Below are 27,661 nucleotides of genomic sequence, written 5' to 3' on the forward strand. Positions count from 1 at the left end.
TGGGAAACGCGGCACCGGCCCTCCGCTTGCAAGGGAAAAAAGTGTCAAGTCCTGAGCTCCAGTCGTCCAATGTCAACTTAAGATGCCCACAGATTTGTTAAAAATAAATCCTGGACTGCGTATCCTGTTACGGAGGAAAAACATTATCAAGTAAAGCAGGTGTTGAGAAGCTGAGTGGCATTTCCATTCATGAAAGCAACACAGGAGAGAGAAAGGGATAATGAAAACTAGTGAAAGAAGCAAAGACCAAGAGTAAAGTTAGTAACAGAACAAATTAGTTTTCAGACCAAATTGCAGAGGGGTTAGAATTTGCATGCATACCACTTCACGTTTTGTACACACAGTTTTAAATAACCCAGCAATGCTGCAAATCTGTAAAAGAGACCACGGAACCCACCACGATCCATAAAACATTTTTCGTTTTCTGCTAAATTTTGAACCTTCCCCAAAATGTAGAATAGCCTTTACTGGAATCTCTCCCACCCCCATTGTATCCTCCCCCCATCAATTTTGCTCTCTTAATTAGTGCTATTTCAGACCACTGATACACTTGAAGATTTTTATCCTGGCTCCTAAGTAAAACAAACTTGCACACACATTCCACACAAATAAATACTCCCATCACACGTGTACTTCCCCCCCAAGAAAGTGATAACGCTCTTTTTGTGATAGTTGTAATTTTTTTGAATGGTTCTGCTGTCCAATTTATTTAAGTTAGAATTTTCTTTGTCTTTTCTAAATCTTGAACCATTCCATAGTATATCTTTATTGCAAAAAAGTCAACATGCATCTTAGAAATTCAGATTGTAATCAATAAAACAAACATTACATATATGAATTTAAATGTATAAACAGTTAGAAATTCAACAATATCTCCTATTATACTATTACACAAGTTCACAATTTGTAAAAACTATAGTACAAGTTTACTATACACCAAGAGGAACTTTATTCCTTTTCACATGATTTTGTTAAAAAAAGAAGTGTTGTTCTCACAATAAGCAGGCAACCGTTTTCAGATTTAATCTTTCCAACTTGAGTTTGTTTTGTCCTTCCTGCTCAGGGTAAGTCAACAACGAAGGGGAGATAATTCTTCGTAAGTTACTTTCTTTTTTTATCACATACTCTTCCACTGTTTACACCCTAAGTTCAGACTGGAAACATGAATTACACATCGCCTGTAAATACACTGGCTGGCGTAGACAAGTTGTGTTGTTAATTCTAAATCCTGTCTAAGGTACCCTCTGAAAGTACGTGTGAATTTCACAAGAAAGTGTTGCCATAAAGCAAGCTGTACTGGCATGTTACCTATTAAAACAAACAAAAAACCAAAACGAAACCCCCACACACTTCAATATAGCCTGGTGTACCCTAAGATACAGGGAGATCCCTAAGCTCGGGCAAAGTGAATGTCACTTTCAAACAGCTCTCCTCCTCCTCCTCGCCCAGAAGTCAGACACCACTACGCTGCCCTGACTGAAATTCCCAGGAACACAACAGCACGTCCCACACACAGCCCGAGTCCCGCGGCACAACCCGCCTCTGTGCCCCAGCCTTTAGAAATGGCGTTTGGGATGTCACTCGAGGATTTAGGTGAGCCTGCCAGTGTGTACTGTAAAGGGGGGAAAAAAGAAAATAGTATGAAGCTCTTAAAAAAATCATTAACTGAAGCTCCCGTGCTCGCTTCCCTCCCGTCTCACCCGGCGCGAAGAGCTGGCACGTCTGGGCAAGGGCAGGCGTCCCCGCACACGGGGTGCCAGCTAAAACCATATGAAAAGGAATCCCACTCTACGTGTCTCAAAGGCTACTGCAGGTTTTCTTACAGCTTCATTCATTCACTGTAATTTCCATTTTCCAAATACAAAAATACAACAGTTCTTATTGAAATCTATACGCTGGTAGTTTTAGTACACAAAAAAGCAAATATTTACAGAATTATACAGTTTAAGAAAAAACTCTGTACAAAAAAATATATAAATCCTTTTGTTCCCTCTATCACTTTTTAAACTGTCAGGACTCAAATATGTTTACTGCAATGGATTTTTCAAAATATACACTGACTGAGCCACAGACATTAAAAAAACCATTAGAGATGATGGGAGAAAAGCAAGATACTCTTCCAAGTATGTAGGATTGTTTTCCCCTTGTTTCTTCATGTCTGTAATTTAGCCTCGTTATTAGCAGGTAAGTCCTAATTATATAGAGGTGAGGTTTTAATGTGAAGCGACAGAATACTGAGAGATTCCCTTCCACAGACAAGGAAGTAGGAGACGGCCCTGGGTTGCCTTTTGCTACACGAGCACCGCAGAAGGATGCTGGTGCCGGGAGCTGCTACCCCAAAGGCACGCTCAACTCCTGCCACTAGCCACCTCCAGAGCCACCGCCACTGAAAGGCTGTGACGTGCTTCTCTCTTCAGCCAGGGACTTGCTGGTAAACTCATTATTCAAAAGAGGAGAGCATTTTTGCACCGACATTCTGTTTATTTTGTATAGAAACGTGCATAAAATGTACTGAAAAGTGTACGGTACAAAGGGACAGAGTCAAGGAAAACACTCACCAGACAACACGCTCCTGAACGGCAGGAGCCGTAACGGTTAAGGTACACGGCTCCAGGACCTGACCTCGTTATCCTCATCTCTACCAGAACACACACCATTTCGGGGCGGGGGGATGGGGTGGGGTGTGTGTGGTTTTTTTTTTTAAATGGTATACATTTAAAAATAATAAGGCAACTGAGAACGTAATGGTGTTCACCTCAAAAGTGTCTGAACAAACGAACAACCTTCCAAACCCAGCTCTGGCCGCCCCTCTGTACCCTCATCCCTTGCAGCTCTGCTTTAGCGCCCGGCTCGGAGCAGGACTCGGACATTCTGGTGGCTAAAACACCTTTTGCTCTGAACGCTTCGTGGGCTTGGTCTGAACATGAGCAGCTGGTGGCAGGGAGAGGAGGAAGTTTCTACTGGCTGGTAGGCGGTTGCCAGTTTAGTTGTTTTTCTTTTTGAGGAAGTATGAAACTCATTACATTCATGCTCACAAATACTGAAATGCAGTAAACAGTCTGACTTAAACTTGAACCTTCTACTGAAACTACAGGAGAAAATCAACAGTGAGTGAAAATCCACTCAAATATGTGTCATTGCTGATGTTTCCTGTGAAGCAGAATTTGAAGAAACAGAGTGAACTGGACAATATTATAGCAATACCCTGTTAAATTGCTTCTTCCATCTCCTCTCACAAAAAGCAGTAGAACACAGAAACCACATGGCTTTCTAACATATTGAAATAAATGATTTATGAATCTAGCCACAAATAATTCCTACATTAAGTGATTCCATATGAAGTAAAATGCTATCCTTTTTTCAATTAGCAAATGAGGCAATTTTTTCTTTCATAACATTTAATGAAAGTTTGCGTCTTTCCCCTAACTCCATAATATTGCTAAATAAAACCTGTTATATCTTTTCAATTATAAACTAACAAATCAATCACATTATAAAAAACCCAAAACAAGGTAATACAGGTGACACAAAAAGAGGACAAGAAAATACTAATTTTTTTTCCCCCCTCTCTCTTTTTATCCTTCTTAAATAGAAAAAAATCACCACCCTGGTGAGCTTGATAATTATGTAAAAAGTTACTGGGCCTTTGGCTAGCTTAGTATCACAGCTCTATATCCGAAATGTTTTTATAACAAACTGCTCACTTTAAATCTTGTGGTTTGAAAAGAAAGTAAAGCTTTTTTTGGCTCATCAACTTTTGTTAAATAAATGTTTAAAAGATGTAGCTTGAACTATATTCCTAAAATTATACATTCCCAACATCAAGTTTCATCTTCTCCAAGAACGGGATTCATCCTCATCTTCGTCATCATCATCATCATCTTCGTGCAAAAATAAATCTGAGGTTTCAGTCTCCTAGATGAAGAAAAAAAAAAAAAACACCGTACTTTTAAAGAAAGAAGTTCCATGCTGTATCCTAGGAAACTGTCGTGCAACACAGCATTGGTTGGGCTTTGTATCAGGTTCCTGTTTACCGTACGTCCCCCTGAAACGCACACAATTACGTTCAACAAGTTTTACAGAAAGAACAGCAGCCTCACACATCAAGGGAAGAAAGGCAAGCTTCAAAGGAAGCAGGGATAAACAACCACCCACCCTCTCTGAAACAACAGTTTTCTGTTAACTGCCTAGACAGAAAAACCTTTAAAATAGTGTGTTCATAATTAGAGGAAAGAATATACGTAACTTATCCTACAGTGGAGCACTGCTAATGTGAAGTAAAAGGATTAGCAGGCTGCATGTAGAGAATGGGAGGTTTATTTTCATAGTTGACCAATCAACATCCCCTCCAGAAAGTAGGATGCTTTTTTCCCCCCTTTTCCTTTTTTTAAAATGTGGAAAACGTAACAGACTACTCAAAACCAGTTAAGTTTCTGGTTTGCAAAAACACCTTTTATGAAATTTCTTCAGTAAACAGAAAACTGTATCCTAAAGGAGCTCCTGGCTCCCCAGAAGAGTGATTAGGTTATTAACACACTTTCCTACCTCCTCCTTAGGCTCCTCTTCCTCTATTTCTGTGGACACAGAAGGTACCTTCGGTTTGTGCCATGATATCTGTAGCCTTCGGTCTTTGAACCGGGACCCTTGGTTAGCAGCCTAGATTGTATGTTAAATGAACATATTTTCAAAAAGAGGATCAGGAAAAGACTTTTTAAGATTGCCAACAATGAGCCAGCCCAGTGAGCATCGTGCAGATGCACGTTTGAAGATCTCAACCATTTAAGTCACAATCATCCACTTCATCTTCCAAGAGCAACTTCACTCAAACCTGCATCTACTAACAAATGCTCATCTACCAGCAGCCTGAAGAGATGAACAGAGCTCTGAACTGTCCGTGACATTGAACCCTTATCAGCAAAAGACCTGTGTTACTGTTGAGGTAAACAGGGGCTATTTCCCCCTTCGGTGACCCTATATGCAGTAGCAACAAATACCCACAGGACCTAGCTGAGACTGGTAGGATCAAAGCCTGCTAAATTTCCATATATGAACGCAGACACAAGAAGTTAAAAATTCTTGTTTTAGAACAGTGGAAAAAAAAATCCATTATTCTACTTACATTCTCAGCTTCTGAGCGAGATTTAAAAGTTAGAACAACACTTAGTGGGGAATCCTCCTCTTGAAGGTCTTCAATATCTCCAAATTTCTATGAGAGAAAAATTGATTAGGAACAGTAGTAATCTCCTCCTCCAGAAATATGATCATCATGTGCTATAACTGCAGTGTACTAAAGCGCCACTGAAACCTTATTTTTTGGACAAAAAAGTGAGATCCAGAGAAATCTCAGCCGTGTCATCCACCAACACTGCAGCATCTGTACCTGTATTTTTGGGCAAAAGCTCAGATTTATTGTTATTCTAATAAGTGGAGCTTATTTTTGCAGGAGGAAAGCAAGTCCCTCAGAGCTCATTAATTTGCAAAAGAGATTTCAGTAACAGGAATCAGACTTTGCTGCAGAGCTCCTGAATAATGTTCTAAGTACACTACTGAGAGGAGAAAAATAAAATCTAGTATGGCTAGATTAACAAGAAGTTTGCATTTTTAGAATTCGTATACTGCATAATGGTGAAAACTGGAATGACCGCAGCAATGATAGTTAAATAGTAAAAAAACCCCAACCCCAAAACAAACAAAAAAAGGTTTTATGCATGGAGTACAGACAGCACAAAAGAAAACTGTAGTCAACTTCAGACTTAATATGAAGAGCAGAAGAAAAGTAGTTTAAAAGCCAGGAAGATAATAGCTTGAGTAACAGCACCAGTTGTTTGTAAAAACTACTTCTGGTTTTAGCAGCTAAGGATAGCTAAAACTGTCAAAAATATGAAGTCTCTCAGACTGAGAATTAAAGGAAAGACGTTTTTCAAAAAGGCACTCTGGTCCCCTCTTAGGGCCTCTCCCAGGGCTCATGGCACTCTTACCGTGCCATAAGCATTGGGTTTTTTGATCAAACCACACAACACTTTTCACTGAATTTACCTAATCAAAGCCGTTACAGTGGCCTTTGGGTAAGCAACGAGGCCAAAGCAGAGAGGAAGAGCTCCCCAAAGAGCAAAGCTTACCCCCACTGTATGAAGAACTGCAAAGTTCTCTGCTCCCACCCAAACCAGAAACAAACAAGCTGTCAGATTACCAGTTCACTCGAGAACTCTACTGCTTTTCTGTATTGAGCTCTAAAGGGCAGGATTCTACAAAATTAGTTCTCCATGTCAGTCACTTGCTTTGCAAAGAGCATCCAGAAATACCAAACTGACTTGATCAGGCTTAGATTTCATGCTGGGTCTATTTATGAAGCATTACATCACCTCTCTAACAAGTTTACTGGCTTTGCACATGAAAACATCTCATTCTGGAAAGAGTAACTGAGGGAAGTGTAAAATCAGTTTTTCCTTTATTATGTTAACTTAGTTACAATGCTAACACACCCGGTAACAGCCTGAAAACCAGCAAGCTACTTGTCCTGCCATGAGTTTGTAATGACTTGGAAACTGATGTTCTGTTTAGCAAAGCAGCGCTTCGCTTCTTGAGCTACAGAGAAACAAGATAAATGGTATGAATTGCTAATCTGAAAAATAATCTGTAAACAGAGAGAGGCTGACAGGTATTTTCCAGCCTTCTAATGTCTGTTTTAAACTATTTCAATGCTGAATCAGTAAGAGTAGGCTATTTAGCTTTGCCCATTAAAAGGATGCGTTGGGCAGCTATTGTAAAGCAGCTATAAGACGTTACATTCACACCCTTGGTAACTCTTGAAACTGTTTGCTTATCCACAGCCTGTTCCATGAATTCAGGATGAAGTCTTTGATCTGTTTGCACTAACAGAAACAGAAAGACTTGCATCTTTGAGAATTTGGAAAAGAAACAGTTATTTACAAAGTTCTTAGCGTGCCTCTCTCTGCAAGCAAGCACAATCCAGGGTATTGGTTACCTACTTAATCTCAGATTTATAGTTTGGCCACAACTCTCCTCTTCAGGTTTTTCTTTTTTTAATGTGACCTCATACTTACAGAGAAGTGCTGTAATAATTCATCTTTTTCCTCTTCAACAAAGCCTCCAACTGTCAGTGCTTTGGGACGATGATCCACCACCATATGATTCAACATGCCCCTTCCTCTCCCACCACGACCCCGTCCTCGTCCTCTGCCTTGGGCTGGCACAGACTTTCCTCGACCAGCAGGTAGAATGCCCAAACGGGCAGCCTGTTTCAGGAAGGCAAATAACATACAAAGCCATCCTCAGTTTGAAAGGATTTAAAACATTCATATATCATGAACACATTAAAAGCATCAATCCAGACAAACTCACCTCTACTTGTAACTGATTCAGCTTTTTTCGCAATTCAGTTGTGTCTTCTCCAGAAGAGAGTCTCTTATGAAAGTCCAGCTCTGCATCTAACAGTTCCTTTTGTGCCTTAGAGGAAAAGGTGCAGAAAGAGAAAATGGAAGGGAAAAGCAGAACTGTAATGCATGCTCTTAGTTTTATTCCACTTTCTCAGCAACACATTTTTGTAAATGATACAGACAGATCAGTACACAATATCCATACTTTCCTCTAAATTCAGTTTGTTTTAATTCCCTCCATGCTGTGCCCCCACCCCATTTTTTTGAAGGGCCCAGAATTCTCTGCTTCAGAATTGGAACAAGCTTGAGTGAGCTACATGCAAAACTAGGTCACCCGAGCTCCTTGAAACCATAGCTTGCTTGTCCACAGTTATCACTCAAATTCAAAATACTGCTTGGAAGTGTTTTGATCTAATGCTACTGCATTTTTAGGACACAATATTAGAAACAGTTACAAAAGACAGGTGGGCAAGTGTCTTGCACAATACATACCTCTGTCTTGGACTTTAATTTTGATGGTGTAGAGGTTGCAGATGAAGTTTTTAATTCATCCTTTAATTGCGATATTTTTCCTGATAGTTCTTTTAAGGTCTTCATTATTTCTGCTCTCTCTTCTGGTTTCATAGCCTTATTTTTCTCCAGCTTGGATATCAACATCTGTGTATTAAGATCAGGAATATAAAATTCCAGGAAAACCAACACTGAACAGACAGACACCTACAAAATCAGAATGTGTTTACTAGAAGACATTCCAGACTCACTTTCTGGCATTCTATTTGTTTTTCTAACATCTCCTGCTTCTTTTTCCTCATGTCTTGTTGGAGTTTCATTGCCTCCTATAGGAGAAGAGAATTCTTTTAGTCAGTAAAAAGCAGTCTAGCATTATATGTACTCTCATACATCGTATTTTCTTCTTCAAGCTATAGAAGCGAAGGCCATAACGAAAACTACTAGTCTGCAAAGCACGCAAGTATAAAGTGTATCTGATCCGGAAAAAAACAGTAAGAAGTTGCTAACTTCCTGCTGTGAAGTACTCTACTAAATTTTTGCCCCCTTCAGGCACCTCTTAAGAAACATACCCTACGTTGTCATTTATGTGTCTTGTACTTGAAGAGCTTAAAATCAGAGAAATGCCTCAAGAAAACCCAGAAAACCCATATGTGACCAAGTGTGTCAAGTAAGACACCCCAAGAGGAACACTGCCTTACCCATGGTTAACCTCAACGTGCATTTGCAAGATAGTCTGATAAAGATGACAAAAACGACACGCATGTAGAAAGCTATACAGCAATATCTGAGGTTTAAGTTGTCTATCAAAGCTTTCTTTATAAAGTACTTTGATTGCTATACTGTCAGCCAGCCAATGAATAGTAAAGTACCTGTTTTTTTTTAAGGGCTTCTTGCATATCGTGAGGTTTAGACCCTGCACCAGGCTTCATAGATGTCTTTAAGTTTGAAGAACTGTAAACCATTTTTGAGTGGCTTGTGGAAGTAGGAAATGTCTGAAATAGTAAAAACACACAAAAATATGTAATAGCTTAAAATGAATGTGATATACCATCAGTGAATTTGAGAGGAATGCATTCTGTGAAACATGAACAAAACTTCCAGATCTGTGCAATGGGACAAGAAGACCAAGGCAATTCAAACACGTGCATAAAGTCTAACAGTCTACTTGCTTGGAAGCAATCGGCTTCAATGCTTGTTAAAAGGATTTCTGTAAAAGATACTTTCTTTCCTTTTTCACCCAAAACTCCCTCTGTATCCTGATCCCTAGGAAGACCACTGAAGCCGATCTGCATCTGCATTATATTCAGCTTTGCAAACATCATACTTTCTGATCAAATAAGGCAGCAAAAGTCACCTGCGTACTTCCTTTCTTAAAAGGAGGACTTCTCTGTGGCCAAGAGCACACGCTGCACTACGATTTCAGTGTGAATTAAACTGCATCAGCTTGAACTCTATGCAGAAGCTACTAGCACTAGTGTTAAAACACAACCTAAGCTCAAAAATCACCGGGAAAGCAATTATATTGGCCAACAAAAAGCTGACATCACATATAGGCTGTCAAATTTGTTTACTACGAAGCACTGCCGAAAATTTTATGCTACTTAAAATACTGGTACTTTATTTCTGAGGTCACTGTCCCTATTTTATAGAAACAGCTAATGAAACTAGGAAGAAGTGACTGACCAAGGCTGCTGAGGACATTAGTGAAAAGAAACAGAACCAACTGGAAACCATTTGCAAGTTCTCTTTGATAGTCCTTTCTCAGCTACCAGGCCAAAGCTTTAAGTGCAAGTACAAGGAGGGTCAGCCTTCACTCCCATACCTGAGAATCCTCTGCCACAGCCCCAGACTGGCTTAAGTCAGGCTGGCTTCCACCTGCTGCTCCAAGGCGACGTTTCACCGGGACTTTATTAAGGACGTAGGCACCAGATGCCAGTGGTTTATTCATCACCTGTGTACCAACAGATATTAAAACAATGAAAGATGACATACTCTGCTTTCTTGAAGCAGCAGTCGTTCAGGAGCACTGAGCCCCTTCGCCGCTCAGCCCCAGCTTAGGGCAGCACGGTACCTTTGACAGGTTGCTGTGCATCGTTACCGCCGGAGCCGTGGTCAGGGCCTGCTGCTGCAGGTGAAGCTGGTGATGAAGAGACTGCGCGGGTGTCTGCTGCTGTTGCTGCTGCAGCAGTGGGGGCTGCTGCTCGCTCTCCCTATGCCACAGGACCCTTATGAAGCGATTGTTCAGAACTGCCTCTGTGCTGGAAATTGCCTTCCTAGCCTCGTCATTAGTCAAGTACTGAATTAGAGCAGCTTCAGGATCATTCTGGAAAGCAACCTAAATTGAAAGTTCATTGGAATGCATTATTTCTCAAGGAAGAAAACATCCCAACCAGTAGCAAACCAATCTACAAATAATCTCCAATAATGAGTGGAATACCCAACGATATTAGCAGCTCAAAATACAGGTAAGACATTCTGTGTATTACAGCCAAGTACCTTTTGGCAAATATTGCATGTACGTGCAGCAAAGCCTCTATACAGTAAAATAAAATTAGAAAAACAAGACTCCTCCAGCAATAGAGTCATATATTCAGAGCACTGGGAACTGCCACCAGGGGAGGACTGAGGAGAGCCTAGTGCTGACTGGAAAGCTCTTTGTTCTAACCTCCTGCAAGAAGACCACTGTCCGAGGGTGTGCAACGCAAAGGTTCACCACATTCCCAAAGCAGCATTATCTAACACTCTTGAAGACAATTCTTCTCTAAAAATTAATCACAGGAATAAAAACATATATTGGACTTTCTAGTATAATGACTGAGATAGCACGTTTTAAATGCATTATTTCATCATCAAGGTGCAGAAAGCACTACAGAATCTTTGGGGCTACGACATAAAATTATCAACTCAAATACAGAGGCTTCCCAGGTATCCATCTTTTACTTAGACCTCTGAGGACTTAAGAGGCAACTGTTTTGTCTAGAAAAATAAGTGGTAATTAAATGCTATTTTAACCATCCAACTACCTGTGTTTTGCTTATATAGTGCTTTTCCCCTTCTTACAGCGCAAGGGATACCACTGAATGGGAGCCAGTTCTAGGATGCAAAGCAGTAATAAAGTGATGCACATGAGACTCTCCTGGAGCATCTTTGTCAAAATCCTGACTACGAAACAGGACTATCACACAAAACAGAAAATGTTAGATCTCTTTCAAAAATTATACATAAGTTGTTCAAAAACCTGAGTTAGTTTAGATACTGTTAAACCTGCAAACCTTTCAAATTTCCTAAGACCTCATGGAGGCAGAAGTCAACATACCTCTACAGAATTAAGATAATAACACAGATTAGACCGAGAAGAGGTTTCCTTGAATCTGATTACCTACTCTCCCAGTTAGCCTCCATTACGATTTCTCAAGGAATGTAGTCCAGCTGCAATATTCAACAAGGCTTCAGGGAAAATCAAATACCTGCACACAGGCGTAAAACTGAAATTTGTTTTTTACCTGAATGTTTACAATAGTTCCAAATTTGCTGAAATGCTCATTGAGCTGTGTAATATTGTTCAATTCCGGTGGAATTCTTTGAACTTCTAATTTTGTATTGGTATACTGACTCTTTTTCAAAAATCCTGGTTTATTCTGGTTGTTATTTGCTTGTCTAGAGAAAATGAGAAGAAGATAGTAATTTAGATAGGCATACATATACTTAAGTAAGGCAGCAAATGTTAACGCTCATTTAACTTTTATTTTTCTCATATGAAGTATACACTCTAGACATTAACAAGTAAGAGCTCCTCCCACTACCAAATATTTAGTCTCCATATTAGGTGGATGCAGCTTTTCTGACCCAGCCAGCTCAAATTACAGGGCCTAGTGAAAAGCAACATTCACAGCATTGACAGCAATAAAGTGCATTTCAACTAGGCAATGGCAGTTGTTAATTCTTACTTTCCCAGCCACGGTTTCTTTATTGGTGGGCATTCCATGCTACTCGGAGATCTTTTCCTGCTGTCTGGTTCAAGGACAACTCTAGTTACATTGCTGCTATTATTTGTAATGGGAATGGGAGGTTCAGTCTGGATGATAATATTGGCAGCTGGAGGAAAGGAAAAAGGCCAGTGTTATTCACCATACATCAACGGAGACATCGGAAATGCTTTCACTTAAACAGCAAAACAGGATTGAGTTTAAAAACATAAAAATCAGGAAGACTTTATCAAGTTGGTCAGTTTTGTTTATGAAGTTACTGCAGAGATCACTTGCTAGCCTAACTAAACAACTTGAGGAAAACATTTAGTCCAGCCAGCAGGGATGAGATTTTGACCTTTAAGATTGGTAATAGCTTGAAGAAACAAAACTAAAACTCCGCATTTCAGGTACTGAAAACTCAGATTCTGCAGGAAAAGAAAAAAAAAAAAGGGAAGAAAAGAAACAAAGCTAGGTCCCCAGACTGCAGGTTAGAGTTCTGCAATGTGGCATGTGCTGAATAAACAACCAACTTTCCCTGTATTAACTGCTGGCAGTGAAAAAGCAACCAAGAACCCGTTCCTCCCACTGCTAACCCCTCGTCATCCCTCAACCCAGTTTTCAGCAACAAACTGTTAATTAAGCACAGCTATGGCATGAAATTATACTCAGAGACATTAAAGTTCAAAGCAACTTCTACAAAACACAGAGCTAAAGCACTAGATCACAGTTTGCCAAGTACTTATTTACAACATTTTTAAGATTATGCTATTGCTGTTAGCCTCCTGCGTATGCCAAATATTCAACTCCTAAAAAGAAGTCTGAGTTATAAGTCAATTTTCTATGGCTTTTATATAAGCCAGAGCTCTGCTGATTACACTGGTGAGAATGAAGACTGGGCATTTTCGGGCATAGTTTTAATCTTACTTTGGAGGATGGTTTTAGAGGAAACCTTTCACACACGTGACAAAGACAAGTAAAACAAGTGGTCTGAAGCACCACCGCCGAACACTCACCCCTGCCTCACAACTGAAATGGGTTCTCAGAGAACCTGAGGGCCAGCAACAAAGCCCCAACCAATGCCTTTACGATGTTCATTAAGATGAAAACAGCAACAGCGATTTCTGCAATAATATTTAACTATATTCTTTATAGGATGAGTCACTGGAAGGAAATACTGAAAAAACCACCTTTCTTATCTACTGAGTAAGAAACACTGAAGTGTAACAGTAAACACTGACATTTCACATCTTTTAAGGATCGGGGTGGGAAAAGCAGGAGGGATAAAGAAAGTTATGCTAACAGAACAAAAATTTCTTTCAAGAGCCTTGACTTGTTCTCTCCCGTAAAAGATCTATTGTACATGTCACCACTAAGAGACTACATCCACATCCATCCAGTTAAGGATTCAGAATTACTTAAATGCAGACTGGGATTTCCACGGGCTAGGAGATTTCGAACGCTACCTGCAATCTTCACTTTAGAGAGAATGTCTGGCTGACAGAGTCAGACCATCAAGTACAAAACCACGCCACAACAGTTCCCCTCTTCACTACCATCACAACGGCCCAGGCGAGTACTGTAGATCATCACCTCCGTGCCCCAGTCCTAAACACACCCTTGGTAAACCAAAAAGCAGTCGCAGATGTTAAAGCCATCTTTCCGCATCACGTCTCTTTCTAGAAGCACCCAGCACCCAGAAAGTGCCTTCACAGGCTAAAGAGGAATAAAACCCCGACCAGCCAAACAAAAAACCCCCTTGTAACGTTCCCACGCAAGTGGTTATTTGTAATCAAAAAGGCTGCTTTGACTTTAATATGGTCATGTTAGCATTTTAAAAAAGGTAGAGATGTCAGAAAATTGGTCTGAAATACTGGATCAGTGAGAAAAACTACTGCTTTCAGCCTGAAAAAGGGGAAAGTAAGTGTTGACGGTCCTGGACAAAAATAGCAACAGCAATGACTAGAAACCCTTCCTACCTCTTGGATTTGTATCCATCTCCCCAGATGTTAGGCCAATTAGATTTGGACGCTGCGTTTGTGCTCTTGTAAAGAACTGTCGATATTGAGATCTACCAGCACTGGTAATACTAGGAGCTTCAGGGTTATAGCCATCAGGCTCATATGTATCTATAAAAAAAGGAGAGAAATGAAAGAATTTTTCAAATGAGTTTAAGACTCAGGGTTAATTTTCCTTTAAGGAAATGCATTGATGTCCAAGAATCAGAAGTTGTTTTGGATGAAGAGAAGAGAAAAAAGATGTTGTACAGCCAATGTGCGTAGCCATTGAAAACCCTCAACTGAACATTATGCCCAAGGCTATTTGGGCATAATTCTCTTTTGTTTTTCAGTCTGATTGTTACCGTTTGTCAAAAGCACATAGGTCGCAATAATGGAGTACTGCTGATGAGCCGCCTGAAAGAGGAATGAGGTGTCTGTATGACAAGCTTCACAATGCCTGACAGCGTTTCAAGGAGAGCAATAAAAGATTTAGTTTGAGCATTTATTTTCTAGGGCCTAAGATCCAAAGAGATTTTCAGTCTTTGCTGCCCAACAGTCTAGTTTACTTAAGAAAAGGATTTTTGGGGAGGAATGTACTTAAATGATTCCAGTCAAAGAAAGCTGAGAAATGAGGTAATTTGGCCAATACTTACCTATTAAATTCTCTTAATTTATCTAAGAGTGAGATCATCTGCCTAGCTCCAGTAAGGTACTAATGATTATTTTAATTAAAAGGGGTAGCCATGAAAACACAAGACAGAATTGATTCATACTGTTCTTCCAGCCCAAGTTCCAAATCAAGGATGATGCATTTTTCCAACCATAAAAAGGAAAAGCTATACAAGAACTAGAATGAATAAAGTGTATGAAAAGCCTCCACAGAAGCACAGTACATTCTGGAACTGAATTGAATGCCTATACAAAGGGACTTGACAGACTTGAAACAATCTAAGTTTCAGCTCCTTATTCCACAGCAACAATGAAGACTCTGCAATTTAGAGCAAATGCCCCAGAATTTCCACACTGATGTTTTGCAGTTTAGTTTCAGACTCGGCCAGGAGCTTCCATTAACCTTGCATGAGCTGAATCACAAGTTCCTCCTCCGCGATCTGGCCCAGGATTGATTGCAAGAGAGCAACCAGCAGTTGTTAGCATAACAGTCCGAGAACGGGGCATGAGAATCTCCCCAGATGTTCTGGAGAACAGAATTACGCGGTGCGACTGAGGTCAGTGATGTCCCGCGAGCTAAGACAGGCAGAATCACCTATTAGAAGAAGTTCTGAAGCTGAAAGAATCAGATGGTAACATCTAAATGCCTGACAGCATTTGGAGTTAACTGAACAATTATCTAACAAGATATCCGAGTGACTCAAGTTCTGAAAAGCACGGAAGTCACAAAGGAATGACATGGACCATGAACTAGAGCCGTCCTTTGAATAAAATTCAGAATACTTATGTAAAAAAACCCCAGACAGGTATATAAAACATTGAGATTTAATTATCTTATTTTGCTCATGTAAAACATGGAAATGCCATTCCTCCTTTCATTATCAAAGGAATCTAAGCTTTGTTGGATTTAAATTGAGCAATGTAGGACTCTCCAGGTATTTTGCTATGTCCCCTCAAAACCCCACTTTTTAAAAATCATCTTTGTTAAGGAAGATGGACACGTCCATTGAAAGCCTTTTTTTTTTTTTTTAAGTTAGAAAGCTAGAGCTAAGTTGATTCTGGAAAATAAGATAGAAAGAAAGCAGTAACGTATATGAAGACTGCAGAGACTATTGTGATACACAGCTGAAAAAAAAATAAAATCTCTCATCTGTAATAGCCAAAAGCGCATAGGAACAAAGACCAAGTTAAACAGTAATTAGAGGTTTGCAGAGCCATCTTCTGCCTACTGACGTTGTACTGAACAGCTTGAAAACGAAGGGAGCCCCTCTCTCATGCAACAATCTTATTGCTTTGAAGGTACGAAACCCAGGCGAAGCTCCCCACAAACGCTCTCCCCTCAGACAGTGGCAGAACACTAGTGCTATTGCACACCGTAACAGCAGATGACGGACTGACCACAGGGAAAGCCATCAGACTTCTTTTTAGATTTGTATGTACTGGAGGAAGACAGAGGTAATAATTTCTAATCACACATCAACAGAGGAATTTTAAAATATGTATCTCAAGCAGATTTTAAAAAAAGGTATTTGCTTACGTTCCGATACTGTATACAGTAGGTTCTGGGGTAAAGGAGGAGGTAGCCTTGCTCCTACGGGTGCAAGACTGGGCACTGCACTTGTCCCAGGCTGGTCACGATTATTTATCAAACTTGACTGTGTTAAAGGTGGTCCTACAATGACACCACAGAATAGATCACTAAGACTTGTAACTCCACAGAGAAAACGTGCAAACAATTCAATGCAATTTGTTTATGCCTTGTTTTGAGCAAGGTCAAGATTGTTAATATTTATAATCCCACCACAGTAAAAGTAAATTGAGAAGCCCTGTTCAGGTAAGTTACTCCAATTCCAACACCTTTTCTCCTTCTTAAGGACAAAGCCTTAAGAAAAAAAAAGAAAAAAAGTGTCTTTTTTTCCCCTGGAGGTTTATTATTGTTGGAGCTTTCATTAAAGCAGCTCCTCCCTCAGCTCTCCCATGGAGAATCAAGGCTTGCTCAGAGCACGAGATTGTATCAGCAACCCTTAAGAGTACAGTTCTAGAACAAGAACTACAGGGCAGAAGGCATCCACAGACAAGGAATTTATCTAGATATTCTTGCTTTGTTTGCCCCATATACAATACATACATTCCTACTTAGTATATGCCCCAAAAAGGACAACGGGTTACACTACACAACCTGTCAAGACACGACCACAATCAGAAGCGCTGCCAGTTCACTCAATAGCAGGCCACTTCCACTAAAAGGCTCATGCAAAGTTTTGGGTTAATGCTATATTATTTCTCATTCCATAGTTGCTGCTGTTTGATACAATTATCACAACACGTATTTTGTTACTGGAATAGAGAGTACTGAAACTGAGTATCCACATAACTCATACTCTCATTTCTTCATAGAATTTACATTACAAGATGCAGTAGGGTAACAAAAAAGGCTAAACATCTGAGATCACTGTTGAGCTAAAACAGATCTTAAGATGTATCAATTCTGTATTGCTTTTTAGTAGTAGATAATATAGCACAAACACAGAAATTTATTAGAGCTTTTAGGAGATTAAATCTCAACATTTTTGCAGTAGGAAAAAAATGCTAGTAATGCAGTTGTCAGTGATCAATCCAAACACCACCAGGGTTATGAGATAATCTGAAAGATACTCCCCTCTACGTCCCTGTCTAATTCTATTTGGAGTGTTAGAAACATCACATTTTACAAGTGGATCTTTCTGAATGATTTTGGCAATATTTTGAATGGCACAAGACTAGCAAAGAAACCTGAACTCATTACCTTAAATACACACAGATCTTCCAAAAAGAGCCATGACTGTAACTTGGTGACAGACACACAGAGAACAATGACAACTTACTTGGTATGGGAAGCACAACGGGAGGTGGTGCCTGTGGATGAGCCTGTGGAACTGGCAACCTTATGTTACGAGCTGGACCCGGCAAAGGGGGCAGGAGCATACCAGGAGGAGGGGGGAGTCCCGGAGGTGGCGGAGGAAAAGGAATCATACTTGGCAAGGAAACTTCATCTACTACTAAAGGATCATTTCCATGATCAAACTGGCAAAGATCACCAAGTACACAAAATCCTCGCTCTGCAAAACAGGAAATTTAACAATCTTTTTAGAAAAAAAAAAAATAGTTGTCAGCGATTTGTAGCATCTCAGTTTTTCCTGGAATTTCTTACTACAGAAAACATGCAATCACTGATCCAACATTACATTATCAGATGAGGTTTCAAAATAATTCAAATTAGAATAATCTTCCATAAAAACATACAAACATACATGTATCTGTCACAAAAGCTGTGGGGAAAAAAGTCAGAAGTACCACCTGATTTCCTTTAAGACACATACACTGCAATCTTTATCAGAACTGCTAGTGGTTGAAATATTTGCCAAGCACATACAGAATTGTGAAAAAACTCCAGACGTTCTTATCCAGCAACTGTCAGACTGTAAGTAGACTGCTTCTAGTAAGTAAAACGCATTTACTTCCCCAGTAAAATGCAGGTCATATACGCATCTTTTACACACAAGGTATACTCCATAGGCTACTGCATTTTGACTTGCTGCCCACATTTAGTGAAAACCTCAAAAAAAGGTCAGAATAATTGAAACAAGGTATGAAACTGAAAACTAAGAAACAGTTTACCATCATAATCTCGACATCTTCTTTTAGGAGGAGGGTTTCTGCCAAATGAACTGGGATTGCTATGATTGTTGTAGTAATTTGACCAGCTCTCTGTTGTGTTTTCAAGATGGTGCGCAGGTGCAATTACAGTAACAGCACTGGGAATAGATTGTGCAGAGGAATACGGTTCAGTAGATTTACTGGGAGACACAGACACCGGATTATATGAGCCTTCAACATCATTTCTTTCACTCTTGAATTTCGATCTCTCTCGGTGCTCTGTTTTAAAAAAAAAAGTTAAGTAAAGTCTTCATGCTTTGTTCTGTATATCAGAGCCTTAAGAAAAAGATAATCACAACAGTATAAACATTTCCCTAAATATTCAGTATTCTTCACGTTAAACTGTTCTTGAAGGAACTTAGTCTTACTAACGTTATAAGAACTAAATATAACGCAAACAGGGTTTTAACTTCAGAAATAGAAATGTTTTCTTTGCAAAATGCACCTTCATTCCTCTACTCCTTATTCCATTCTGGATTACAGCTTTCTCTTTTAAAGTAGAAAGAGGCAGGGAAAGCCTGAAACCTACCCCTTGCCCTTAACCAACATGGTCTCAACATGCATTGAAATATGTTGTAATCTGTGCCTCTTATTTTTCCAAGAGACCTGAATTAGCCCTAAAAGAACAATGGATAACATAGCAACCACCCCCAACTACAAAGAAACCTTCTTAAAAAATGCACAGTAAGAAATGCCAAAGTGGGTAACGCTATTTTGCAAAAGAATAGATCTCTGGAGGGGAAAAAAAAAAAAGAAAAGAAAATCAACAGCTTTGTCAGCACACACAGCACAAGAATACCAGCTACCAGTATCTGCTGCTATACACCTGTGGATAAATTAAAAAGTTAGCAAAGAAGAAACAATCCCCTTAATTGTTCTACTCTGAAGAACAGCATCTTAATTAAGGGTTTCAGGAACACAAAGCTCTCAAAATTTGCTCCAACTACTCAAGGCCACCCAGAGTCTACCAGACCACACAGTGTGCAGGAGTCGCCGCACATCACCGACACCTGATGTTCTCCTAAAGCAGGACCTCAGGTACTCACCAACACTTCTGTTTGTATCGCGGTCTTTGCTTCTACCCCTGCTGCGGCTACGACTTCGACTCAACCCTCTGCTTTTGCTACGACTTTTACTCCTTCCGCGTCGCCAGCTCGACTTCTCTCTGTACAGGTCACTCCTGTCGTAGTATCTGTCATAGTCCCTCCACTTTCCATCATCTCTCTTCTTCTCTCTGGTTCTGGAAGACACACGCAGACCGTGTTTATGAAAAAAGAAACCAAATTAAAAAACAAGCTTGCAGCAAGTTAAGATGCTGTTCATCCTTCCCATCCGTTTGGACAGAAAAACATTTGAGTCAGAATTTCCCAAATTACATAGAGAAGTAGAGAATCTCAAAGATGAGTCACTGATTGGTAGAAACCAGCAAGGGCAGGGCTAAGAAGAACTGGAAAGGTGAAAAAGTTAGACGACTGAAACAGAACACATTTTAAAAGCGATGTTGACACTGTGTGAGTCCCCCCCAACCCCTAAAGACCTCCCCCCACAATGCTCTTCATTTATGTAACAAGAGAAAGAATGGAATCTATGACATTCCTAGGTACTACCTTTGAAAAATACTGTCATCTTTTCAGAAGAGACGAACTTCTACTGATGGGTTCTCATGCACGTGATCGGCATACAGATAATACATTGCAGACAGAAAAAAGTAGGGAGGAAATCACTATTTTTACAAAAAAAAAAAAATCACTACCTATGAGGTAAAAATCCATAGTTAAAGATTGCCAGCAAATACAGAAGAATATATTAGTATTTTGGTTCAAAACTAACCTTTGTTCACTGGAATCTGCACGGCTTCTCTGTGGACTGGAATATTTCTTTTTCCTGCCATCCCGCTCTTCTTCAACTGGCTCTTGAAAATTCTGTTTAAGAGACAACAATCAAGAATAAGTATCACTTTTTTTTAAAAAAAAATAAGAAAATAAGACCAAGATTTAGTTCAACTTGCAGTTAGCATCCCATATAAAACCAATATGAAGTATTACTTGCACAGAATACTTAAGCACCTCAAGGAATCAAGCGCTAGAGGTTGTTGGGCTTTTTGTTTCCAATCTTTCAGGTTTTTCTGCAGAGGAGATGCCCCCAAATAGAACTACTCTGATATTTTGTTTTTAAACAGGATTCATGAAAGACAAGTTCTTTATCCACCCTCCATCTCGTTAGAGTAAGCCATTCTACAAATCAGGTATTTTCTGACTCTCTTAACTGGAACACAACTAAGGAAAGCTACTTCTCCAAGTAGATAGTTTACACTTTGAAATAAATGCTTTAAACCAAAAAAGCGTTCACGTGGTTGAACTAGTCACATTTCTCGCTGGCCTCAACAAAATCAGTTTTAGAAGTCTGTCAGCTACACCACTACTGTAAATCACTTTGAACCCATTTTCTACTTTTGCTGCCTTTGCTGCCATTTTACACTGCTTAGAACTTATTGTACATTTTGGTGGCAAAAGTTTAGATGCAATAATCTTTAACAGATTTTTTCCCAGTTAAAACAAAACAGAAAAGAAGGCTTCCTGCATGCTTGTTAAGGATTATCTGGGGAGAACTGGTAGGAATATTCAAGACTTGGCTTGACAGGGCTCTGGAGAACCTACCCTAAAGCCCTGCTTCCAAGACAAGTTGTATCAGAGGATGACTGGGGTCCCTTCCAACCTAGACTTAGCTATGGTTTACACTTGGTTTATTCTGTGTCCTCCATTTGCAGGAATCACGTAATACACTCAGCTATATGACAAATCATCAAGGCCTTACTGATGTTGAAACAACTAATTAATGTCCTGATCCTGTAAAGTTGTCCCATAAAGCTGTCCTGGATATCTTCTAGAACTTCATATATACTCTCTGACTTTATTTGCATCTTTCCTATAGCAATTAAAACACATATTCAGCCTAAAATATCTTTGCAAACTGTTATCAGAGTGTATGAAAATAAAGAATGTTTACTTCTATAGCAATTTTTCCCCAACTCTCTCTCAAAGCTGGTACATTAGGATCCTACAAACACAGAGAAAAGGTCTCTTTCCTTGGAAAATCACCAGTTTAGAAGAAAAAAACATCTTAGACAAGTGATAGCAGAGGATTATACAATATACAAACAGATTTAGACAACTATGGAAATATTACTTTGCTTTTCTCAACAACTTGATTGTTGGCAATTTTGTCAATAAAACTTAAAAACAAGATAAAAGAAATAACTGTTGGCAAACAAATGCTACCTCACTTTTAAAAGTAATTATCCCCCAATATAGAGGCCACCGTATTTCACTGATTTTAAGTATCAGAAAACATTTAAAATAATTTGGATTCCTCACAGATATAGAAAATTGGAAAAGGAACTGTTTTGGAATGTTTTTGCTTCTTCCCCCTCTCTTAAACCCTTCAAAATCATTATCAGCTTGTATTGCCAGGGACGTCCGAACGCTATTAATCTAGATCAAAGGTAGATTCTACAAAGGGATTTTAAAATGTTCTTGTTTGAATGGACAGAAAAAATCATGTTACCTCCTCCTTGACTTCTTCTTTTTCCTGACCTGCAGGCTTCGCTTCTACTTTCGTGGGTTCAAGAGAAGGAAGATAACTCTTTGTGTACAGACTTTCAAAAAGTTTATCTACAAAACCTGAAGTTTCTGAGGATACAGAACACAAGAAAATATGGTTACATGTTGATTTAAGGGCACTGTTAGATTACCAGAGAAGTCTCTAAAAAACCAGTCATCCAGGTGGGCTGCTCGCAGCAGCAGTATCATCTTAGATTAATGAAGATTAGTTCCATTCAAGAAGCTGGAATTACATTTGTGGAACTTGAGGCTGTTTCTTTAGATAAAGAAATTCATCAGGTATATCAAAACCAGAAACAGTGACTTTTCCTTCAATCACATTTACAACTTTGAAATGTTCTAAGGGGCAAGCGTGATCAAAACTTATGATGAAGGAATAAGTCCACAGTTATTCCACTAGCGACAGTCAGCAGCCTCTTTACGGCAATTTTTATGAAAGTAAATCATTCACAGAAGACTAATCATCAGTTCAACATCAGAGCACAAAAAAAAAAATGCACAATAACTTCCCCAGTGAGTGTCAGAATTTCAAGTGTTTAAAACCTTGAATTTGAACCAGATTGCTATGAGCTCACCAGAAGCCTGAAAGATTAATATGGACCAGGTTTTCAAGAGTTATCAAACATCTGTCAGAGCAACGTCTGGCAACATGACTGATAAAAAGAAATTGCCAGCTTTTATTTCAAAGGATTGCCTCCCACCCACCCTGAACAAGACCAAGCTACACAACATCATTTTAAGATTTTTTTTTTTAAAATCAAGATTTTTATTCCTTCAATCTCTGTGAGAATCATTCAATTCACATCTAACAAGAAGTATTTTTATGGCAACAACTGTGCATTGTCCTTCTTCCTCCCTCCTCCCCCCTCAGCGAAATGAAAACCACTGAACAGATGAAGTAGTGGAGAGCACGGTACCTTTTTGCAGAAAGACATCCAGCTGATCAGCACAGAAAGCTTTCAGCTCTTTCTCTGGTTTGTCTTTCTTGACTAACGCCACAACATAGTTGGCTAAGGCTGAGGGGTCTGCGTCACATCTATTGAGAGAAAAAACCATTCCTGATTCTGCTGAAGGATCCCCAAACCTCCACGTTGGACAATCACGGTACAGAAATGCCACTGAAATAAACTGGCAATACACATTGGATGTTTTTCTGACATCCAGCACCAACACAGCTGCACTGGGATGACTGAGCCACCAAAGTTGCTTTTTTTCTTTTCAATTACAGCACAGTATTTTAGTTGCCTTGTGACCACTCCCCCCACCCTACCACACCTGACAACGTTCCCACTCTTCTGCTCCTTCCAGAGCTTTGCTTAGGAAAAACTACCTTTCTTCTTTTTTACAGAAAGATCCAATTCTAGGGCAACAGAGCAGATGCCATTGTTTCCTAACTTTCTCTAAGCACAGCAACCACCACCAAGTATGAGTCTATAAGAACAGCAGAGCAAGCACCAGGAAAGTCACTGCACAATTACTGTATTCAAACATGACTACCATGAAAAGTAGTTCAGAAAGATGTATTGCAAAAGCACATTTTAAATACGCACACAGATTCGTCCTGTACAGCTCGTTACTGTGCCTAACGTGCCGGGGTTTTCCTTCCCCGAGGACTATTTCCATGCCTACAATTTTTACGCTGATCCTTTAACACTGGTACAATGTCTAAAAGGGTGCAATTCTTAATACAGATCCACTATCTGCAGTACCTAAGCCCTTATCTAGCTTCATGAAGGCCAAAGATAGCTAACTTTGTACAGCAATACTCTGCCACTAATCTTTAAATTGGATATTGCTTTAGATTCCTTTATTCAGCTACTAGAACAACACCCGAAGTACGAACTAGATTAACAGTGTTAAATGATTAAGCAGTAGCTCCTCATTTTGCCTCTCTCAAAAGATGCAGATGAAAGCTATCAGAGGATAGCTAAAACCTAAAATAGTTTGATGATTTAAAGATTTTTTTTTTTTTTAAAGATTAACATTTAGAGAGGTAATTGTGTATTTTCTAAGAACATTAACTACGGAAATAGAAAGAAATAGTATAAAGTATACAGACCTCAAAATAATCTCAAGGGGAAAAAAAATCCAGAAAACAAATGAACAAAATGCAAAAAGCCATGCAGATGACAACTGGTTAAGAGAAAATAAAACTCCTCAATGAGCCAATCAAGCTGCTCCACTCCAAATTAGTTTGCTTGCCGTTTCCAACATCTGATGAAAGCCATGTTAAATGTAGCAATTAACAACAAAGAAACCACAAATTTACAGATTTTACAATTCTTACGCACACTCATGAAAAGAAATAACGTAATGTATTTGGTGCCAGTGCTCACGTGCAACCAGCTATAAACCTTCAATTCAAGATAAAGGAGATGAACCATCCCCATTCCTCTCTCCATGCTTTCATTTCTCTGAGGATTACGGGAGCACGCGCAGGGTGCCCACACTTCTCCAGGTTAACCATTTCGTATTTTCACTCCTGAACCCTCGGCTGTCAGGACCCACTAGCAAATTTCCTGATTCTCTGCCATGAACCCTTGTCTCCAACTCCCGTCCCCACGGCACAGCTGGGGGACCAAAGGAACGCTGGGCAGCCCCGCAGAAGGCCGACGGGAAGCGGCAGCGAAGGGGCAGGGGCAAGAGTTACACTCCAATCTAGAGAGACTTCCAGAGGGATTTGGTCAAGTATCAGAGAGCGCCGTTATCTTGAAAAAGAAAATAGGAAAGTCATGAAGAATTTTCAAAGGCCTGCTACTTAATGACTACAGCTGAGCAGTTCTAAGGCTTATTTAAAATATGAAAATAGAAAAATACATGTAGAAACATCAGTTAACTACACACTGCAAAGGTACGTCCTGCAACTTCCAACGGGTCTTAGTTCGACTTTGTGGACGCTCAGGCTGGTTACCGAGGCTTCCTCCACAGCCCTTTGCTACAGATAAACTCTGCAAACGCCTCGCAGGTCCCATCGGCGTGCGAGGGGCTTTTCAGAAACACAGCACTTTCCGTTACCAGCCCCAAACCCCCCAACAACCCTCTCCCACCTCTCACAACACCAGAAACGAACCGCCCTCCCCTCTCGCTCTCTGCCCGGAGCTGGTCAAAGCTCCTGCGCGTCTCCAGCCGCCGCTCCGGAGGCTGTTCCTGCTGCTCGGCGCCCGGCGGGTCCCTGCAGGGCTCCCCCACAAACCGACGCTGAACTCCCCCACGGCAGCGGCGCGGCCCCGGGCCCCGGCGAGGCCGGCAGCCGGGCTCCGCGGAGGCCAAGGCCAGTACGCACATTCTGGGTACCAAAAGGCCGCGCTCAGCGCTCCGGCCCGCGGTAAATCCCAACCGCCGGCCCAAGACCTCTAAAACCGGAGTGCGGCTCAAGCCGAGCGCGCGCTCTGAAGCGCTGGCCCCCGGGTGAGCCACCCGCGCGCTGCGGGCCGGGCCCGTCCCCCTCCCGGGGGCCTCAGGAGCGGCGGGGCTCGGGACGGCGGGCGGGGACAGGGCCCGGCGCCACACCGCGCATCCCGGCCCCGCTCCGCGGGGGGCGGGAGCCCGCGGAAAGCGCTGCCCGCCCTCCCCCCCCCCAGCGCAGAGCCGCCTCCCCTCACGGCGGGGACTAGCCCTGCCCCCGCCCGCACTCACATCGGCTCCAGCAACTTGGCCAGCCAAGACTTGAGGGCGTCCACGTTCTCTATGATCATGGTGGCCCCGCTGCTCCGCCCGGCTCTGCTCTACACCGCCGCCGCCATGGCCCGGCCCGCTCCCCGCGGCCCTCGCTCGCCCCGGCCCCTTCCCCCCGCCGAGGCCTAGTACAGGAACTAGCCGCCAGCCCGCAATGCAACCTGCTAGGCACAGCCGGGGCGGGACCAACGCGCCGCTCACCAATCACACGGCGGCCCCCGCGCGCTGCGAGCCAATAGCAGCCGCGAAGAGCCCGTCCCGAAGGTCAGCGGAGAACCAGCAGGCTAGGTCGAGCGAGCACATGAACCTCACTGCGACATCTTTGGGGGTGCTCTTAAAGTGACAGCACGCTCGGCGCTCGGGCAGCCTGTCGCTGGGCGCCCTCAGCGGCCCGGCGGGAGCTCCGCGGCGCGGGGCAATTTATTTTATTTTCCCCTTTTTTCGAGGTTTCCGCAGGGGGAGCCCTGCGGCCGCGGGACCTTGCGCTAGCAAACCCGGCCGTGGGTCGGGGCGCGGGAGGCGGCGGCCCCGCTCCGTGTGCGCAGAGGCCCCGCGGCTCGCCGGGCTGTACCGGGGCGAGCACGGCGCGGCCCGGCTGCCTCACCGGCGGGGCCCCGCCGCGCCCGCGCTGCTGGGCCGCGTTTCCAGCCAGCAGACCGGCGGCCCTGCCCCTGCTCGGACCCGCCACGGCGCCGGCTTAGCCCTGGGAGCGGGGCTGTGGCTGCGCGCCGGGGCGGCTCCGCTCCCGCCGGGCACAGGAGGGGAGCGGGGCGGCGGCGGGAGCCCTTCGCGCTACAGCTGCGCCGCCGCCTCCCCCCGTGCCGCCGCCTTGGTCCAGCCCGGCCCGGCCCCGCCCCGCCGCCTTGGTCCGGCCCGGCCGCGCGCGGCGGGGCGGGGCGCGGTTCCATCTCCCGTCAGGCGCCGCGGCCCGGCAACATGGCGGTGAGTGCGCGCGGCCGCTGGCGCCTCAGCGCGCCCGGGCAAGAGCTGCGGGCCCGGCACCCCGCTCTGGGCCGCGGGGTCTGTGCGGAGGGTCCGCCCGGGAGCTGCGGCCGCCTCGCCTGGGGCGGTGCCGGGCTCCCCGCGCTCCCCTCAGCGCGGCCGCCCCGGTGGGCAGTGGCTTGGCGGTGTGTGGGGTCGGGGGGGCGCGACCCTGAGAGCCGGCCTCCCCCTGGGGCGGCGGCGGCCGGGCAGCCTCTGCGGCTGCCTTCGCCTGTTCCCGGGTCGGTTCCGCCGCCGGTATTTCCGGGGAGCTTACGCGCTTTGAAAGCCCGCACTGCTTTCGTGGCTCTATGGGCGGCATAATAATTGGTAAAATGGTCGAGCCACGCTAAGGTGAATGATTCAGTGCCACAGGGGAGTGAGAGACTGGTGATTAAAGTGCTTGGCATGAGTTACAACCTTTCATTAAGTTCGTGTAGTATCCTTGCTTTCCTTGTAAAGTTACTTTGAGGTTTGCTGTAGTACTTCTATGGTTAATCAGATTTCTCTTTGCCTATATGAGCAAAGGTAGGCACAACTTCTGCCCACATCTCTTGGCAGTGCCTTGATCTTGGGGAAAAAACCTCACCAAATCCTCCAACTTTGTGTATGCCAGGCTTTACGACTGTGGTATCTGTAGTGCATGTACCCTTTAACACTTGCCATATGTTGTATGATAAAAGAATAAGGAGAAGGAATATTTAACGATTAATGGTGGTGTTTAAGCACTGATGGAATTTAAAATACTTTACCTGAAGAGCTCTCTTTGTGAACTACAATTAGAGTAGACTCGTATGCCAGGCTCTCCTGCTGTAGGAAGTGCTGTTCCCGCTTAATGTACAGCAAGATGAAGAAACATTACATGGGGTTTATGAAGAGTCTGGAACAGAAACAGAATTCCATGGGGTGTGTTCACTTGACAATTTATATCCATTCCTACCTCCTCAACTCGGACACCTCTGGGTTTGATAGTTATTGGTAAGATGGTCAGTTTATTAGTGTGTGTGTATGTTATGTTGGCTACTGTAGAGTCCTTTGCCTTGGAAGAAGGTTGTTAACACTTTTCTGCAGATTTTTGATCTCATTTTGGAAGGCTGAATCTCAAGGATACAAATTTACACAGTCTGATCATCGATCATGTTAACAAT

General features: G+C 42.3%; 2 protein-coding genes across 6 annotated transcripts in view; one reads left to right on the top strand and one right to left on the bottom strand.

Annotated features, from left to right (window-relative positions):
• Positions 1-678: 678 nt before the first annotated feature.
• On the bottom strand, positions 679-25,705 carry RBM27 (RNA binding motif protein 27). 4 transcript variants are annotated; one of them, XM_074838143.1, is made up of 21 exons: positions 25,494-25,705; positions 22,775-22,893; positions 21,802-21,926; positions 20,068-20,159; positions 19,284-19,477; positions 18,199-18,456; positions 17,406-17,639; positions 16,079-16,213; positions 13,852-14,001; positions 11,855-12,002; positions 11,411-11,564; positions 9,979-10,242; positions 9,730-9,858; positions 8,777-8,899; positions 8,159-8,233; positions 7,890-8,054; positions 7,363-7,467; positions 7,065-7,256; positions 5,120-5,206; positions 4,546-4,656; positions 679-3,915 (listed from the first exon to the last, which is right to left on the bottom strand). In XM_074838143.1, the coding sequence occupies exons 1-21, from the start codon at positions 25,550-25,552 to the stop codon at positions 3,829-3,831; spliced, it is 3,006 nt and encodes a 1,001-aa protein (XP_074694244.1). In that variant the 5' UTR covers positions 25,553-25,705; the 3' UTR covers positions 679-3,828. The 4 variants fall into 4 exon arrangements, with proteins under 4 accessions (XP_074694244.1, XP_074694245.1, XP_074694246.1 ...); XM_074838144.1 differs by lacking the exon at positions 16,079-16,213; XM_074838145.1 differs by lacking the exon at positions 13,852-14,001 and having other exon boundaries at positions 25,494-25,704.
• Positions 25,706-26,446: 741 nt separating this feature from the next.
• LARS1 (leucyl-tRNA synthetase 1) overlaps positions 26,447-27,661 on the top strand; it is a 30,383-nt gene continuing 29,168 nt past the window's right edge. Inside the window, exon 1 of one of the 2 annotated variants that reach the window (XM_074838337.1) lies at positions 26,447-26,474. In XM_074838337.1, coding sequence (XP_074694438.1) covers positions 26,469-26,474 — 6 coding nt within the window. In that variant the 5' untranslated portion in view covers positions 26,447-26,468. Of the gene's footprint in view, positions 26,475-26,706; positions 27,492-27,661 lie in introns of those variants that run through there. The other variant, XM_074838336.1, reaches the window with a different exon arrangement.

Source organism: Strix aluco, chromosome 13, assembly GCF_031877795.1.
Source record: "Strix aluco isolate bStrAlu1 chromosome 13, bStrAlu1.hap1, whole genome shotgun sequence".
NCBI lineage: Eukaryota > Metazoa > Chordata > Aves > Strigiformes > Strigidae > Strix > Strix aluco.